The following is a 19,434-nucleotide window of genomic DNA, read 5'->3' as shown; positions in this document are numbered from 1 at the left end:
AAGGGAGAAGAGAGGAAAGGAGAGAAGGGGAGGGAAAGGGAGGGGAGGGGAGGGGCAACACCAGCCCAGAGAAGACTGGAGAAGTGTCAGACCACAGGCCTGAGGTCTGTGAAAGAAAACACAGGCCTGGCAGTGACTCCTGCATCACCCCTAACCCCCACCTGAAGATCTGCAGAGGAAAAGGTGCCCTGGAAGTCTCATTCTGGAAACTGGAAGCTGGATTGAGGAAGTCCAGAAGGGCATCTGAAAAGACCCCTCAAGCTGCTGAGAGACTTAGGCTCAGTTGGCCACCTGGGACCCATAGGTGGCACCTTAACTTCCCAGGGACTGTCTGTGGCCAGCAAGGAAGGAGACACAAGTCAGAGAGAGGACAAAGGTGGATGCTGGTTCTAAATCTCTAGGCAGTGACTTCATCCCACCAGCTCTGCTTGTTTTCTCTTTGTTCTCTGCTACCCTGAGCAGTGATCGCCAGACTCCTTGCCTAGACTGGTGAGTGTGAAAGCCACCGCCTCCAAGAAGGCCACGTCTAAAAAACTGAATCTCCACTTTGGTGACACCTGTAGACCTGAGGACACAGAACAAGCACCTGCCAGATCTTCTGCTGGAAGCCACCTCCTTGTCTTGAAAGTATACGAAGTCCATGGAAGCCTCTGTGTCCAAGGAATTGTGCCTGAATCACCCAGCATCAGTATCCCTCATCACCACCTCTGTGTGCCCTCTGGGTCCCCAGAAGCTCCAGGAAGAAAGTACAGCACCCTCTGTTGGCGTCACCCTGGACACACACACAGAATCCCTCCCAGCAGCCGTCCAGGCAGGCCACGGCAGGCCCTGCGATCGCCAGGGCCATGGAGAAGGAAAGCTCAGGATACTGTGAGGCTCCAGAGAAGCTGGGCCTCTCCTTCTCCATTGAGGCAATCCTGAAGAGGCCCACAGAGAGAAGAAATTTACCCAGACCACAGAGTGGAGGGGGAGAGGACTGCAGGCAGACAACTACCCCGCGTTCCAAGCTGGAGAGGCCCTCACAGGATCAGCCCCAAGGTAAGTGATTCCTGGTCATTTTCTTTTGTTCTCTGGGGAGGCTCAAATAGTCCCTGTAAATAAAATAGGGGGCTGTGACATCCAAAGGGATAGTGGGTTCTACGCCACTGCTTTTTAAGCCTTTCAGTCTAATGCAGAACTGTGGTATTCGGAGTGCAGAAGCACATAGGCCATTCCGAAATGCAGGGACCTGGAGCTTATTCTCATGACCAGGCTATGGCTAAAAATTGTCAGTCCCATTTGCCCGGCACTGATAGGTGCTAGGCACTATCCTTTCATTTGGGGAAAAAAATTATGATAACTAGACTAATACGAAAAGAAGTGGACAAAGTTGCCAAGTACAAACCTATAAGTCTCAATCTGAACTCAGGGCCTGGAATCCCAAACCCTTGCTTCTAGCCCTTTCTCTCCATGAGCTGAGCTCTGCTTGCATGGCTTCAACTAGCTGAAGCTTTGCCAGGGTCTGTCCTCAGATTCCCTATATCCAAGTCTGGAGTTACCCAAGGGCATGCACCTAAATAAGGCTCTCCTTCAAGCCAGCACTGGATACCCCTAACTATGGGAGCTGAGGAGCGGGAATTCTCTGCCCTACCTTAGCCTGCCGTTGTTGACTGTAGAAGAGCCCCCGTCATCTCTGATCTCAGCTTCACCCTGTGAACAGCTCAGGGAATGGGAGTTTTAGGGGGTGCTTATGAAATCTCAAGGGCCATTTGGTCAGGAGTCTAAGCCGCGGAGTGTCACACACCAGGCCCGGGTCTTCCCTTTCTCACCCCTTTTATCTAGGAAAATGCTGGGTAGAAATCTCAGGGGAGCCCTCCCCCCAGCCAGGCTCCCACAGAGGTTCCTTACAGAGGCTGTGCTCAGCTACAGGCAAGAGGAAGACCCAGGAGTGATGGTAATGCCAGCAGGAGGGAAGCTGTCTGGTTCCCTAATAGAAAAGGGCCTTGAGCTCAGCTTTCAGAAATTCACTGGTGTCCTCCAGTCAACTGAGGATTTCCAGAAGCCAGTTCATTAGGGGCTCTAACCTGATTCTCTCCTGCTGCAGCTATATAAATGAATACTACCCTCTCTATCACAATAAGAGAATGTGGTGCCCCTGATCCTGGTAGTCTTTCTAGGACTCCACTGACAATCCTACCATGTTTAATGTGTATGTTTCTGCTAAGCTCAGAACAGACACCAGAAAGGGCTGGACAAAATACAGCCACAGCATTAAAGGTGCCCATGGTTCTCACAGCACTTGTTCTATCTCTTGGTCAAATATGTGAGCCCCACTTTGGAATGAAAACCCTAAAAAGGAGATAAATCACCCACAAAAACCACATGAGCACTTACAACTATCACTGAAGCCTGGAGGCCTAAGGCCATGGGTGGAAAGTTATTTCTGGCCATAATTTAAATCTATATGACCCTCCTGCTAGAATTTAGCTTTCCCAACCCTTGGGGCAGATCCCGTTGGTACATTATGACTTTAGGGACTCTCCAATGAAAAGCCACTAGGTCAATAGTTCTGTAGTTACTACCACCCCTAACTTCCTATGGTATCAAAGGGTACTAGTTAACCAGTAGTGGTCAGGATAGAAAGATTTCTTTTCAAATGGGTATATTTGCGCAAAACAAAAAGTAAAGATGAGTAATGCTGAAGCAAACACTAGTGCGGACAGGATGCCAATATGGCAGCAAGTACAAAGGTAACCTGGGGAAGGTTGTGGGATGCGCTGTGTACAGGGGAGGGACTCAAGAAAACTGACCTCTTTTTCAGTTATGGCAAGATAACTGAAAAAGATATGGCACTGATGCTCAGGAAGACCTTCAGCAAATCACTTCCCCATCTGGGCCTCAGTTTCCTCAAAGGTCACATGAAGCAGCAGAGCTAGGTCTCCATAAAGTTCTTCTAGCTCTGACATGCCTTGACTGAGTCAACAATAAACTAGTTGTTGGAAAACCCCAGAGGAATCCTTGGCGGTCATTTTTCTTAGCAGAGACTTCTTCCCTGCAGGATGTTGAGCCACAATGCCACGTGGGAAGGGAGCAAGGTGGCCAAGAGGCAGACCCTGTCAACCACCCTTGCCCCTCCCTGACACCTGAGGAGCCTCAAGTGTAACTCCAGATGTATTGCTATTTGCCAGTGCCCTTGAACTCCTTGTGTTCTGTCCCTCCTCCAGGAGAGAACCCTCCAAGTAGGAAAACACCCAAGAAGAGCAGCAAAAGGACAGGTTCCTCACTGTCCTCAGTGAGGGTTTGAATCTGAAATCTTTCCAATAGGCTGATGTTTTGAATGCTTGTTTCCCAGCTGTGACACTATTTTGAGAAAGTAGAGGACCTTCAGGAGATGAGGGCTAGCTGTGTCACTAGGAGTGGGTCCTCTTCCCTAAGTTTCTCTCTCATTCTGTACCTTATCTATAATGATATGAAAAGCCCCCCAATGTCACATACCCTGGGCTGCTCTTCCATCCCTCCCCTGCCATGGTGGACTACAGATCACTGAAACTAGAAACCAGATGAATTTTTTTCATTCTTAGTTTTTCCTATCATGTTTTATAGTTACAGCTTCACAAAAGTAACTAATCTAGCCCCTGCCACTGGAATCATGTAAGGAGCTTACACTGACTGTGACATTTCAGATGCCATGGCCATGATGGCGACACTGGCTCAGGGGGCAAGACCTCAAATCTGTACTCTAGGAAACCCCAGATGGACCTGGGGTGCAGGGCATTCTCTGAGGAAGCTGGGGCTTAGAGAGGTGAAGGGGGGTGTTCAAATCTAAAGTTCATCAAGAGCCAGAACCAGGCCTATCATTCAGGCTCTCAGACCAAGCAGAGGTGCTGTCCGCCTTAAATTTCTCAACAAGGAGAAATAAAGTTCATTCCCCATCTTCTCACTCTTGAGGGGACTTTCATGACCCTCTCAGATCTCAATTCAGTAGAAACATCTAAGCCTGTCTTTGTTAAAGAATGTTGGGCCTAACTGCCCATTTACTCCTCTAGCCCCTGGAAACACAGGGACCTTCCAAAGTCAAGGGACAGCCAATCCAAAAGAAGCCTCTCTCAACATTGGAAGTTCAGAGCATGAAAATGAAAAAGTCATCTCTGCCTATCCCACTGGTGAACCTCTGACATCATAAACCCAGGGGGGAAGGGGGTGAGGGTAAGGGGGAACCACAGCAGAGACTCGTCAGTGGGGTAGGCCTCTGTGGACTGCCTAGCCTCTAAGAAATCCTCTTACATTCCTCCCCCTGCTCATGAAGCTGTTTGACAGCCTCAGTGAAGAAATGCTAAGTGTATCCTGGGCAGGAAGGCAATGAAAGAGATGAAGGTGAATAAAACCAGAGGCAATGACTGCCCACGTATAACAGCCTGTGGTCAAAAACCAAGAAAGTTCTTGCCAATTCACCATGGAGCAGTGCCAACACAAGCAGTGCCCAGCTTGTCTGATGAAGCTGGCTAGGGGCAGAGTGGCATTCTGGGTGTCTGAGAAACAGTGAGGGTCAGCAAGATTGTTTCCTGCAAAAAATAACACTATAACTCTAAGCTTTGACGGTGATTTCTGTCACAGTTAACTCTACCATGGAGATTGAAAGTACCTATAGACAATATGGAAAGCTTAGGAATGTTTGTGTTCTAATGAAACTTTATTTGTAGAAAGCAGACAGTAGGCTCTTTGGTCCTTACATTATTACTGGGATACTCAAGGTCCCACATACTTGCCCCACTTGATTCTGCACCATCTCCCATTACTCTCTCAGGCCCGTTCTTTCCACCCACAACATATGCGCCTCTAACCTTCTCCTCCCTTCAAATGTCTCACGTCTTCACTCTTTGAAACCCGTGCCCCCTCCCATGGTCCTTTTTCTTTCTTCTTCCCCTTCCTCTGGTTAGTTTCCATGGCTGTTGTAACAAGCCACCACAGTATAAATCTCTTCAGAACAATAATATGTAGTCTCTCCTCATTCCAGAGGACAAAGGTTTGAAATGCAGGCATAGGCAAGTTAGTTTCTTTTAGAAACTACAAGAAAACTCCCATCCATGCCTCCCTTTCTCCCATCTGCTTGTGGTCCTGACAGCCTGTGTCCCCCTTTACAGGAGTCCTCCCCCCCCTTCTGATTGGGGTTTGTTGTCCCTCCTCTTCTGAAGGACTCCAGTCCCTGGATTTATGCCCACCCTAACTCCAGTATGACCGAATCCTGAGAGCCTTAATTATATCTACAGGGACTGTACCCAAATAAAGCTTCATCCACTGTTCTGAAGAGTCTAAACTGACACATATTTTTGGGAGCACTATCCCACCAAATCACAGGTTTCTCACTTTTGGCCCCTTTTATTTTACTCTTCTTTTTTTCTTTTCTCTTCCTTTCCTTTCCTTCTCTTCTCCCTTCTCTTTCCTTTTAATATTAGCCTTCACTTTCTCCTCTGAATTTCCTGGACTCAAAGACAGATGTTTTTCCCCTGACATCTGGAGTTGGAGCCTATGACCAAGGAGCACAGTGTCCCTCATGACTTTATGATTATTGGCTTTGTCTGACTGACAAGTGGACCCAGGGTCTACCATCAAAGTCGACAGGAAGGACAGGAAGATTCTATACTTGTCACTTTATATATCTGTGACAGAATGCCTGGCATAAACAGTTTATAGGAAGAAAGATTCACGTGGGCTCACAGTTTTAGAGAATTTGATCCATGGTTGCTAGTCCCCATGCTCTTGGGTATAACGCCGTGATAGTGGGAGTGTGGAGTGAGGCAGTACTCACCACATGGGAGGAAGCAGAGAAAGAGTAGGGATTTAGAACCCTGTATACTCTTCAAAGGCGTCAAATGCCAGTGACCTACGTCCTCTCCCCACCTCTAAAAGCTACCACAACTTCTCAAAGTAACCTGGAGAAGTAGGGACCAACTGTTCAAAGCATACACGAACACATTCAAACTGTAGTAAATGGATGCCGGTACTTCTGCCAAAGGTTTTGTCTGCCTCCTCTGGATCCCATGGATCTCACCTCTACACCCCCACTACCACCGCTACAAACCAACTTGGAAAAAGAGACATTTTGGTCCACCATTTCCTGGGCTTCCAACTGCAATTTATTGACCCCATTGCTCTGGGCCTATAATGGCACAGCACAGCACATCTCAGCATGTGGCCGAGAACACCATGCCAGGAAGAAGGGATGGTAGTAATGTGCCCACTATTCAAGGGCACAGCTACAGTGAACTGAATCACCACTTCCAGGAACTGGTCACCACTTCCTAAAGTTTCAGAACTTCACAACACCATGGGCTGGGATCCAAGCTTCCAGGAAGTGAGTCTTTGGGGACAGTCTGCATACTGTAGCAGAAACACGCCTCCCAGAAGAAGGCTCCTGGGGGAGGTAATGGTTTGTTTGCAATCTCTAGAGTGAGAAGGGAATAGCAGCCCAGGCGGGGCTGGTAGACGAGATGAGGCCTCAGGACTGGAAGCAGGCCAGCCCACAATGGGTCTGCTAAGCCAGCAAGAGGTGGGATATTGTTACTTTGTATTCCAAGAGGAATGAACAAGCTTTTCTGAGTGTGATGCTGGAAAATGTATATGGCCAGTATCAATGAGAACTCTTTGACTACAATTAACAACAACAACAGCAAAAGTCTCAGGTAAGCTAAAGGGGAGATGGATGTGGGCAGCCTTGGAGAAAATTAAACATTCTTCCACACTGTGCCTGGGAAGCCAGCAGGGTTTATGATGGAAGCCCAACCTTAACACTACCTAGTCTCTCTAGCTGTTTCTCTGCCATTTGGCTCTTTCTCATTGCAAACTAGTACCCTCCAAATGACTGCCAATAGCTTGTAGAGTGGCATCATCCTACAGTGACTGCACCAAAGCTCTTTCAAGTCCCAAGTCTTAATGCCCAAAGGAGAGACTTCCTGACCAAGCTTTGACAAGATAGCCACCTCACACCAGTCAGGTGAGGCCAGAGGCTGTAGCTGGTGGAAGTGCATGTGTTTGGGTGTAAAGTGGTGTCTTTTCCTTGCTGACCTCCTCCATCACACTGTTCCACACTTGGGTGATGGTTTATTGCCTTAAGGTTCTTTTCAGTACTAATAGGTTGCTTGCAGTCTCTGAGTATGGAAGTTTTTCTTTGTTTTCAATGGTATATTCCTATAGAAATTTTATACTAATAATTCTGGAAAAGGGGTAATTGTTAGTCATTTATTGATCAAAGACAGCTCCTCTCTCTGTTTGTAGAGCCATGTGACTCTGGATATGTCTAGATTTTAGCAAAAAGAATTCCTGTGTTATTGGCAGGAAGGCTAAGTAAACATGGATTCTCTCATGGAATAAAAACAAGTTCCAAGTACTTTCTGTGTCATACACTCTGGATACACAGCTTGTATTGTTCTCTGAATAATCAAAGTACAAGATGGGGAAGGTCCAAGGTTTGCGTGGTAGAACATGTGAAGTGTGTAGATTCACACACACACACACACACACACACACACACACTTCTCAGGAAGGAAAAATGCATTGGTGTTGAACTATGACTGCACATGAAACTTACCTGTCACTCTGTCCCTGAAACCTCTATCATTGATTTCATCTTATCAGACCTAAGAATGTCATGACAGTTGGTCATAATGATATAGCAGAAATGAGAACTTGACAAAAGGTATCAGAACTCACAGAGGGAGTGGTGAGCTCTGCAGAAGGAGGGTGTCAGAGAGGAGAGAAGCCTGGATGGCAGTCACAGGAAGAGAAGGAAATGTGTTTCTCACAAGAAACAGTAAAATTCAGTGTGACTCCATCTAAATATCTCCAGGCAAAGTCACATGAGACAAAAGAGCAAGGCAGATTGAAAGCCAAGTTTGTTAGTTAAAGTTTCTATTGCTGGGAAGAGACCCCATGGCCACAGCAACTCTTACAAAGGAAAACACTTAACTGGGCTGACTTACAGTTTCAGAAGTTTAGTCCATTATCATCATGGCAGAAAGCATGGCCAGGTCTAGGCAGTCATGGTGCTGTACCTGAGAGTTTTCACATCTTGATCCGCAGGCAGCAGGAGACTGTGCACCACACTGGGTGTAGCTTGAGCATAGGAGACTTAAAAGCCCACCTCCACAGTGACACATTTCCTCCAACAGCATTGTCCCGACACTTGTTTGCCAAGCATTCAAACACATGAGTCTATGGGGCCATTCCTACTCTAACCACCACACCAAGCCAACCCAGCCCTTGCCTTTCAGTATGTGCATCAGCATTTTTAAAAGTCATGTTTAAAGAGCTTAGGCTTCCACTGACTTGGAAGAACACAGCTACTTTGGGTAGGGCACCCAGTGTGCCTTACACACTTTGGTAGGAGACAACTGCCTTTAACAGAGAAGGAAGATGGAGATGGAAACCATGAGGGAGTGTTTGTATGTATATGCATGTGTGTATATGTGCATGTGTTTTATATGTGTGGTGTCTGTGTTGTGTGTGTGTGTCTGTGGTATATGAGAGTATATATGTGTGGTGTGCATGTATGTGTATGGGTGTGTGTATGTTGTATTATGTGTGTGTTGTGTGTGGCATGAGTGTGATGTGTGTGCAGGGTTGTGTATGTATGTGTGGTGAGGTATATGTGTTATGGTGCATATAGGTGTGGCATAGGTGTGGTATATAGGTGTGGTATATATGATGTGTGTGTGTGGTATGTGTATATATGTGTATGTTTGCATGTGTGTAGGGGTGTACATATGACATGTGTGGAATATATACATGTGTGCATGGTATATTGCTTTATATGTGTCTATGGTATATATATGTGTGTGTTGTATGGAATATATGTGTATGCAGTATATGTGTGGTCTATGTACTGTACCTGTGTGTGAGCACACCTGCTGAAGTCCCATATATAAAATATCATAAAAGAGGGTCACACGTACGGAAGATACCCAGCTGCACGCCTCCCACAAGGAGCCACTACACTTGTCATCAGTGGGAGCCTCCAGCAAACCCAGATCTGGGGAGCTTCTCCAGGGTCTCTTCCCATTTGTCTTTTTCTGTATCCTTTCTTCTCATCCCTTTCCACTGTCCTCTTTTCTTTCTTTTGTCTACTTAACAAAAAAAGTGTTTATTGCAGAAAATAGAAATACATATTAAAATGTTCAGGAAAATGTAACTATAGTACTTCCATCCAGCCATCTAGCTGTGATCACTGTCATTACTTTGATAGGTGCCAGACACCAAGACAGAAATTTAAATATGAAGGCTGCTTGCTGAAAACTGAAACTTAGCACTCATTTCTTTTCAAATATGTCGTGTTGTTCCTAGGAGATTCACAGCAGACCTGGGAGGGAAGGGAACAGTTGCTGTTCCCTTTGTGCTTTGAGGTGTGGCAGAAGCTTGCCAGACAAACTATTGCAGATATAGAGAGCAGTAAGAAAACATCTGGAGGATGAAAGGCTATGGACAGTTGGGGAAAATCCAGATGTGGTCAGGTATGGTTGCAATCCTGGGACTAAGGAATAGGGAGGGGCGCCATTGGTAGAAGGTAGGTTGGGACTAGCCTTGATTGCCAGGCTGAAGAGCTGATCTACTCTGTGGGTACAAACAGAGCCATCCAAAGTCCTTGACTGGTTAGAAAAAAGAGGCTGGTGCTGGCCAGCACGAGGGTCCCCTGGCTGTATCCCATTCGCATGTGTCAGGTATTTCCAGCCTACAGAAATGCTGCAATTTCGCCCAAAATACCCTGCGTGATGAACTTGTTGCCTTCAGTGACAAGGACAGTGTATTCCCAGAGGCTTCCCCTGAGGCAAAGAACCCTCTGGACCTTTAGCTGCACAGCCAGGGCCAATTAGCAGACCACAGAGAAGGTGCAATCAGGGGAGGGAGTCCAGTGCGGAGGAAGAAACACCTGTTTATAATTAGGTGGCCTAATCACCTGCATAAACTGTGTATTTCTTATGATCAATGTGCTAAACCGCTCAGCTTTAATTAAGTTCTGCTGATTCAGTCTCTTTGAAGACTCACTCGAGTGTGATTCACTGCTCCCAGAATTAACAATGGCCAGAAATGCCATGAAAAAGGTGGCAGTTCCCACTGCCTTCGTCCACCTCTCCCTGTCCCCACCCCCACCCCAGGTCCATCTTAGAAGATGGGGCTGCTGGGCAGAGATAGAGCCTTGAGCTTCCTGACTTCTTCACCAGGAATCTGGGAAGAAGTTGCTGGGCCTAGACAGTAACCCAAAGATTGCTTCACTCTCTACCCAGTGACCCATCCTGCTTGAGAAAATGGAACCTGATGATCCCTAGTCCACTGTGGGCAGGGATACAGAACACTCTTGTCCTTGCTGCTGTGAAGGACCCAATCCTGGGCCTGGACCAACTTCCCCAGCAGGCTCAGATTTTTAATGTCTTAATGAGCAAAATCCCTGAAGCTTCAAAGGTACATGGCTGTATCACGTTCCACTTCGTCTCCATCCACAATCATCTTACACTGCTCTTCCCCTAGTACCCGAACCTGTCTCTCATGACCCATTATGATCTGTCACCTGGCATCGACCTTCTTCACCTCTGGCAACCTCTATCAGCACATGGTGGAAAAGCTAAAGCACTGAGCTTCATCCTGTGCGAACTGTCCCTTTGGATGGTGCACTTGCCTCTTCCTCCCTGCCCTGCAGTCCACGGTGAGACTGATTCAAAGAAATCCCCCAGAGAATCTCAACACAGTCCCTACCACTGCACCGTCCTCCTTCCCAGGCACGGGCAGAGAGGCAAATAAGGCAAAGTCTATACTTCAGATTCTGATGGCACCGTCAAAGTTGTCACCACACCTGTAAGATCGTACTTCCTTTCCTGTAGCTTAGGGACAATTAGGTGATACTGTAATGGAAAAAAACACAAAGTTTGGCCCCTAACATGATTCTTTCAGGAGTCCAGCGGGCAGCCCAGTGAGAACATTGCACAGAATGGCTCTGCTCTACAGATATACCATCCAACATGGTAGCCCCTCACCATGCTTGGCTGTCCTGCAATGGATACATGGCTAAGGAGTGGAGTTCTCTAGTTTGCTTACTTTTGATAGTTGCTCTGAGCTAGCAGCAGCTATTTTAAATAATACAGCTCTGAAAACTTAACTTCTCTGCATGAAGTCCAGCCTCAGGTCCTAAACTGGCTTCCCTGACTCTCGGGTTCAAGTCTATCTGTCTCTCCCCTAACTGGACCTGGCCTTGGTTGGGAGCCCAAAAATTGGAAGTGACCTCAGCTCTGGAGTTCTCTTACTACCATTTACATCTCTCTAGTTTGGGATTGTTCCCAAAAAGGGAATTTAAATAAAAATCAGCATCAGAAAGGAAAATAATATGATCAAAATATATTGTTTGTTAAAAAAAAACTCTTTATATGAAAAAAATCACAATAAACTTAAGGAAAAACATCATGTTATAAGGAGAAAACAATCAGCATTCACTACTAAAATCAAGAACCCACATCCAGTCTTGGGGAAAAGGCCTTGGCGTCTTGAGCCAAGAAAGCTGCAACATTTGGAGCTCAGCCTCCCACGAGTGTGAATTTTAGGTACCATCATTTTTCTTAGAGGGATCACTAGATACCCTCATACCACCACTATCACCATCATCATCTCTCAGAAACAAATGTCCATCCCAAGCACGTACGGTTCCAAGCCAATGACATAGAAGATGTTTCTAGCCACCCTGTACCGAGTGAGGCAGTCCTTTTGTACAGTCAGCAGGCAAGCACTGAACAGAACAGGATTTAGATCCTTTCTCTTCTTCATTCAGCCTCCACATGATGCTCACAGAGTCATGCTGTGGGTGAGAAAAGCCTTGTATCCTTTAAAAACAGTATCACACACACACAAACAACTTGATGCAAATGTTTTGTTTGCTTGCTTGCTTACTTACTTGTTTGTGACAAGGTTTTTCTGTATAGCCTTGGCTGTCCTGCAATCACTTCGTAAACCAGGCTGGCCTCAAATTCACAGAGATCCACCTGACTCTGCCTCCGCAAGTGCTGGAATTACTTGAAGCAAATATTTTATCAAGGAATTGCCTTAAGCATGAACACCTGATGGCCTAAGTTTCTTCTTGTAGAAAATGAAAGCATTTGTTCGTTCTTGGTAGAACCTACCTTCTCGTTCTATCGCCATGCTCTTTTGTTTCCTGTCTTGCACTCCACACTGACTTCAATGTCCTCTACTCAACAACTCTATATTCCCAGGATACTGCTGCCCTGACAGTCTAGAATGTTCTCTGTGTTTTTAATGACTTTTATAAAATTTTTCTTCATCATTCCACACTGAATGAATGAATGAATGAATGAATGAATGAATGAATGAATGAATGAATGAATATACACAATCCTCTTAAGCCTGGCTACTTAGGGTCCCTCACCCACATCCAGGCCCTCAGTGCCTGTTAGAAGGTGGGCACAGAGCCATCCATCATACTCCCAGCAGTGGCAATCTGCACTTTGATCCTCCCTCAGTTCCCATTGGCTTTGGCATTTTTGAGGAGATTTTAAAAGTGGATTGACAATAAGAGTGGGAACATTAGGGATGGGTGAGACCACACAATCTCATTCCTACAATGGAGAAGACAACATGGTTAATTTTGAAAAAGAAAAGTGTCCCTGGTTGCTGTGTGCACTTTTCCTCCTCAGCAAAAGGTCCCCATCCAAGCATCCCAAGAGAGAAGGATTGTGGAAGGTCAGGGTAGATTTAGCATTAGTCATCTATCATTCAACACCTCTCCTACCTCACCCTACAGATGGCCAGAACAAGAAGAGAGAGTGAATTAAATGTGTGCAAGTTGTGTAGGTAAGTCCAGAGTGAGTTTGGGTCTTGTGATGTGGTTTCTACCATCCAGTGACCGCAGGATTGCTGACAAGCTCACACACTCACCCCCCAAAAAGTGGAGAGGAATGTTAGTGAATCTTTTCAGTTATTTAAGTACCAGCATCTTCCATGGAGTACCTACTCCAGTTCCTCTGCCGAATTCGGATGCTACCTCTCCTTTTAGGCCACTTCAGCTCTCATCACTCATCTACCTGACACATGACAATAGATGTCCTACAAAATTTTCAGGCATAGTTTCCAAAATGTCTTTTCTATTCCATGGATTTAGGAACAAGTTAATCATTTGGAGCAAATACTGATGACGCGCTCCCTAGGAATTGTTTGGTTAATCTGAGATCTGCTCCTACCTTTAAGAAGTACGCTATCCAGAAAAATAAGCATGGATTGCCTCCTAGTATGTTTGTGTCCTCCAAGCATGAGTGTGCATCTTCCCTGGTTGGGAGATGTTAGACTCTCCATCATCATCATCACCTGAACGTGAAGACCATTTGCGCTGAGAGTTTGCGCTTTTTCTACACTCCTGCAATTGTTCCAATTAAGACTGCTGCGGCCCCATCTTCAGAAGCCCTGATCAGAAAACAAAGCGCACCGTTTGGTGGCTCCACCAGCACCCCTGTAGCTTGGCTCCTCGAGGAGCTATTGGCCAAGTCTCCCATTCTGAAAGAGCTCCCTGGGAGGAGCAAGGGCATAGACTACTTATCTCCTTTTATAATCGATGTGTGTCTGTGTGTGTTTGCATGTCTGTGTGGGTGCCCATAGAGGCCAGAGGGTGAGTCAGATCCCTTAGAGCTGGGGCTACAGGCATTGTGAGCTGCCCAAGGTGAGGGCCAGAATCCAGACTCTGACAGAGCAGTAATTGGTCGTAAGCACTGAACCACCTCTCCAGCCCCAACAACTCCTTTTTATCTCTCTCTCTCTCTCTCTCTCTCTCTCTCTCTCTCTCTCTCTCACACACACACACACACACACACACACGGCTGTGACTGTTTGCTCCCTTGGTAAATGTCCACCATCATGAGAATAATATATAATCACTAGTAGTACCACTTTGTTCCTCTATGTATAAACCCTTTCTACTTGCTCACCTTTTTAAACATTTACTTAGATATTATCACCCGTTTGCTCTATAATCTGAAAGAAGTAGAGTTTTGTACATGGAATATAGACAGTAGATATTAACTATTACAAAATTTTTAAGGACCTCTAGCTTTTTAATTGTCACTACAAAATGTTACTTCTTTCATATTTTGTAGACAAAAATATTTATTTCAAACTTTTTCTAGATTGAGGCCCATCAGTTGATGTCTCGCCTTGAACCCTATGTACCCAAAGTCAGGTAAAGGTCAAAGAACAAAATATTTAAATATTTTCTTTAAAGACTGAATTTATGTCCCAAAGAAATTGTAGAAATTAGAATTATGGACAAAGAAAGTGATCAGTCTGTCCGAGATCCATGAGCTTATTGGAGGAAAATACCTATGGGGTGTGCTGCAAAGTCAGGCAGTTGAACAACTTGTATGAGGCTGGCCAGGTACACAGGTTGGCAGATGGAGGTAGAACTGGCTATGCCAGGGTGAGTACCCACTAGGGTTCCACAGAGGAACGCACCCAGCAGGAGGTCCCACAAGTAGAGCTTAATACATAGGGTCACTCTCTTTACCTCCTCAGCAATTTTAGGTGAGAATTTGTCTTTTAGGCGTCCAGGGAGACATTAAGCAAATCCCAGGATATTAAACACGGAGCGTCCACTCACCGCCAATGCTTCCTTCCCACTCCTGCTGTCCTAGGAAGGCTTTCGTCCCATGCCCCTATTTACTTCCACCTTGGAAGTCTGGCTGAAGGCTGGCTTCCAGGACATTCAAGGTCAGGTGCCAGGTTGCAGAAGAGGGTCAAATCTCTCCACTAAATATTTATGTCCCAGAGCTTTGGGGCAACTCCCAGGACCCTGTAAAGACTAGCATACCCAATGAATATTCTCATGTAATCTGCCTCTCTAAAAATTAAATAAGAAATGAAAGGCCACCATGAGAGCTGAGATGACTCAGTGGGTAAGAGCATTTGCTGCACAAGCATGAGGCCCTGAGTTCCACACATATGGGGAAGAGCAGGATGTAACACGTGCACAGCCATAACACCCTGGGGACAGAGCCAGAAGGATCACTGGGGTTTGCTGGCTGCTAACTTAGCTCCAAGTTCAGTCGAAGACCCTGTCTCAAGGGATTATGATGAAGAATGATAGAACAGGACACCCTTTGTTTTCCTGTGGCTTCTGTGTACAAGTGTGCATGGGCACAAACACACACACATACCACACAGGCATGTATACATACTTACAGATAGATAGATAGATAGATAGATAGATAGATAGATAGATAGATAGATAGACAGACAGACATTCCTCCTGTGACAGATATCCTTACAATTTCATTTTGTGCTGGGGCCCACAAGTGGCAGAACTAGACCTAAATGGAATTAAAGCTAGACAGGTGGATTGGAGACATATTGGTGAGTCCCTGCTGCTGCCATGCTCAGCCTATACTTTTTAAGCTAAGGTTAGCATACTTTTTCTGTAAAGGGCCAGATTGTAATTATTTCAGTCTTTATAGCCATATGCTCTCAGATGCAATGACTCAATGCCACCATTACAATGCAAAAGCAGAAAGAGGTAATACAGAAGCAACATGTAGAGCTAGGTTTCAATAAAACTTTATTTAAAAATACAATGATTTGCCATCTCCCATTGTAGACAAGGGTATGCCATAAAGGGATTTGAACAGACGAAAGGCACAGAATCGGAGAATTTTCTAGAAGGTTAAGTTGACTTCAATGTGGAGAAGAGGGTCAGCCCAGAGGGTGTTCTAGAAGACAATTCTTCTAGAAGACAATGTTCTCCAATTCCAAGAAACCAGGAACCAAGACTTAGCAGTAGCCACAGGTTCAGAGAAGGAAGAACAAAGCAACATGAACATCTCCCCAAGGGGCTGACATCAAAGTCACTGACCCAAGTTGCATGGTTTTTCCAACAGAGGAAAAGAAGAATAAACGGAGAGTTCGCACTACTTTCACCACGGAGCAGCTACAGGAGCTGGAGAAGCTCTTTCACCTCACCCACTACCCCGACATCCACGTCCGCACCCAGCTGGCTTCCAGGATTAACCTGCCCGAAGCTCGAGTACAGGTACGCCACCTTCCAGCCAGTCTCATGCTGGGTTCTCGGCCCTCCAAGACTGCCCCAATTGAAACTGTCATTGGTCTTCCTCTCATGAGTAGTCATCACAGCCAAGTGTTACTTTCCAAGAAATGAGACCAACCTCATTTAGTAAGGAATCTCTCCTTTGGGGTGGCGATGAAGCAGGTAGGCACCGGTGATCTCCCTCCATTTCTGTCCCCACGCCCTCTCTCCTGGCTTGTCCGTGCTTCTAAAGGTTAGTCACACTATCCGCCATAACAGGCGAGGACTGGGATCAACCAACAATTTTACTAAGAGTAATCACTTCGGGTTTTGCTAGACGTACAGTCACGGTCAGAGAGGGCCATTTCCTCTGCCATGGTGGCCTGAAAGCAACCACAAGCCAAGGTAGAAAGAAGTGAGCATGTTGACTTTCCAAAAAACTTGATTTACAAGCGTTGAAATTTGTTTTTTTAATACATTTTGCAGGTGTTATAAAATAAAATTATTCTCTTGGTTTCTTAGTGATTTCAAACTATGTAAATCACACTCAATTTGAGGGCCACTCAAACATTTGGAATGGCAGGTACTTATCAGGGTACTGTTAGCAAGCGTAGCTATAAAACACATCTATGTCCCCTTGGTAGAAGCAGAGAAGTAGACAGACCAAGGATCTACGATCAGAGATAAGGTTTTAGCATTAACTGGCTAATCTACTGGAGTATTTACTCCTGTGTCCATGATTGGAGACACAATAGCCCTTTGTCACCTCCAGGGTAGACCTGGTGTCCTCTTTTAGACACATTCTGTTTCACAAGTCCCAGGCCGGCATGAGAGAGTCTGTCATATCCACTGTAATGCTGTGACACTCTCTCTGAACACAAAGGCTTCTACATCATTTAAAAAGAAAAAAAAAAAAAGTAGTTCATTTGTTCTCATTCAGAATCAAAACAGAGGTCCAGCCCTATGTGCCACTCTTTTTAATTTATTTACTTTTTTATTAATTACAATTTATTCACTTTGTATCCCAGCTGTAGCCCCCTCCTTCCTGCCCTCCCAATCCTGCTCTTCCTTCCTCATCTCCTCCCATGCCCCTCCCCAAGTCCACTGATAGGGGAGGACCTCCTCCCCTTCCATTTGACACTAGCCTATCAGGTCTCATCAGGAGTGGCTGCATTGTCTTCCTCTGTGGCCTGGTAAGGCTGCTCCCCACTCATGGGGAGGTGATGAAAGAGCCAGCCACTGAGTTCATGTCAGAGACAGACCCTGCTCCTCTTACTAGGGAACCCACTTCTTTAATCAACCTCATTTTCTTCTGGCTAGAGCCCAGCCCAGCCTTAGCTGGCTCCCCTTTTCCTCCCATTTGGAACTGTGCTCCAGCTGAGTGTTTATCACCTGTGCCTGCCATCAAGCCTAAAATCCAACACCTGCCTCCCAGAATCACCAAGTACAAATGGCTACATGTCAGAGACCATCAGGGCACCCACGAATGCAGAGATCTGCCAATATTCAACCTATACATGCCAAGTGGCCCACAGAGGTTGCAAACTGGTGGCCTGCTGGTGGAAAATAACCCACAGATGGGTTTTATTTGGCCTGCACAGTATTTCAAAACCCAAATGCACTCACATTAAAAAAAAAAAAAAAAATCAAGATTTTTCACATTGGAAACTGAATGAGTCTGATGAGAGGGCTCCTGTCTCCTGGTAGCAGCTATTCACAGGGTCTAAGATCCCCTTTAAGCTCCGTTCACGGCAGACCCCCACCCAGCCCTTCTCAGTGATCACTCATGCCCCCACCCCATTTCCATCCTGAAGATTATTCTAGTCTCTTCCCTAAAGTCTCCAGACTTCACATGCAAACAGCGCCCCCTCCCATGATGCGACTTTGGGGGAGGGGATATCACTGTTCTGCATTTGTAGCAAAAGCACCAGAAGTATCAGTTGGAATATATTTCCTTTACACACATCTGTTTTCTTTCCCTGACCACAGATCTGGTTTCAGAATCAGAGAGCCAAGTGGAGGAAGCAGGAGAAGACTGGAAGCCTCAGCACCTCACAGCAGCCTGGTGCAGCCAGCTTGGCCCTGCCCTCAAACATGGACATGGCTGTGAGTGACCCAGTCCTTAAATGGGGCTAGAGAGACAGTCAGTTGGGAGCACCTCAACCAGGCCCTGGTGTGAGGAAGCCCTGAGGGAGGTGCCTGCAGTACCAGGCACAACGGAAATCCTTCTAGAAATAGGAAGGTCAAAGAGATGCCTGGAAAATGGGATCCGGGGCAAGTGGCTGGCTGGCTCTCCCTTTGAGTGACAGGAGGGGCTGGTTTTATAACTTGTACAAAACTTCACAGTTCCCAGAACAGTCACAGGGTAAAGCATAGAACATAGGGGTTGGGTGGTCGTCTGTAAAGTAGATGGCCCCGTTTCAGATCTTGGTTCAAATCCCACATCCCAGTGTGGCATTCAACAGTCACCTTGCTCCTTAGAGGTCAGTCCTAAAGTTTTTGCCAGGATGAAATGACTAAGATCTGGAACACCCTATTCATGGCCTGCCACTGAAGAAGTGGAGCCCTGAGGACTGGGGTGACATCCCAGGCACATGGTGGCTATTCATGCTGTGAGAATTAGGTCCAGGTAGGTTTTTGTGGGCTGCACAGGATGCTAAAAGTCCCAGGCGAGGCAGGGCGAGGTAGTCACACCAGATATCTGAGTCATGGAGGCACCTGGGAGGCAGCAGGGAAAGTCTTCAGTAAAGGTTGGGACTCATCAGTCCCCTCTGCTCTCTCCTGACAGGGTCCTGTCCTGACACCCCCTGCTCTGCCCATGCTGATGCCTCCCACAGGGTTCTGCCCACTCTCTCAGACTCAGCTCACTCCAGGCTGTTTCCCTGCCCAGATCACCCTTGTCCCATGGCACCCGTGGGATCTGCAACCCCTGCCTGGCTCTCACACCCAGCAACCTTATGTCCCTACCCTCTTCCTGCCACCTCCACACCCCAAGTGGGGCAGCATCTGTGCCACTTCAACATAGGGACTGGGTTCTCTCCTCCTGAGCAAGCTACTCTCCTCTCTCAGCAATGGCGGATAGCCCTGGACCTCAGAGAAAATCCCTCCGCAATCCATCAATGGCCCATAGCCCAGGAAGCTACCCAGAGCTGGCCACTGAACAATGTGCTAGCCATGGCAGCAAAGGAGAGCACACATCTCACCAGCCAGTCATTGTCCTTGTGGAGAGGCCTGGCTGCCTGAGGGCTGGGACTGAACCGCAGAATAAGCTTCTCTCTTCTTATCCTGCCGGATCTCCTCTGTAGCAGCAGCCAGCCAGATTTTCTGAGGACACCTCTCTCCCTAACTTAGGAGAGGTGAGCCTTGGGGAAGCACAAGGCATGTGGAGACCCAGGAGGGGCTGC

At 46.5% G+C, this 19,434-nt stretch overlaps 1 protein-coding gene across 1 annotated transcript in view; it reads left to right on the top strand.

The window, feature by feature from the left end:
- The window catches only part of Isx (intestine specific homeobox), a 24,628-nt gene extending 5,507 nt beyond the window's left edge, over positions 1-19,121 (top strand). The window contains exons 4-7 of the mRNA XM_055609055.1: positions 684-1,038; positions 15,885-16,036; positions 18,020-18,136; positions 18,819-19,121. Of these exons, the coding sequence (XP_055465030.1) occupies positions 684-1,038; positions 15,885-16,036; positions 18,020-18,136; positions 18,819-19,055 (861 nt within the window). The 3' untranslated portion in view covers positions 19,056-19,121. The remainder of the gene's footprint in view (positions 1-683; positions 1,039-15,884; positions 16,037-18,019; positions 18,137-18,818) is intronic.
- The last annotated feature ends 313 nt before the right edge of the window (positions 19,122-19,434 follow it).

Source organism: Psammomys obesus, unplaced genomic scaffold, assembly GCF_907164565.1.
Source record: "Psammomys obesus unplaced genomic scaffold, mPsaObe1.curated_primary_1811, whole genome shotgun sequence".
NCBI classification, from domain to species: Eukaryota; Metazoa; Chordata; class Mammalia; order Rodentia; family Muridae; genus Psammomys; species Psammomys obesus.
This window is presented reverse-complemented; position numbering and strand designations above follow the sequence as displayed.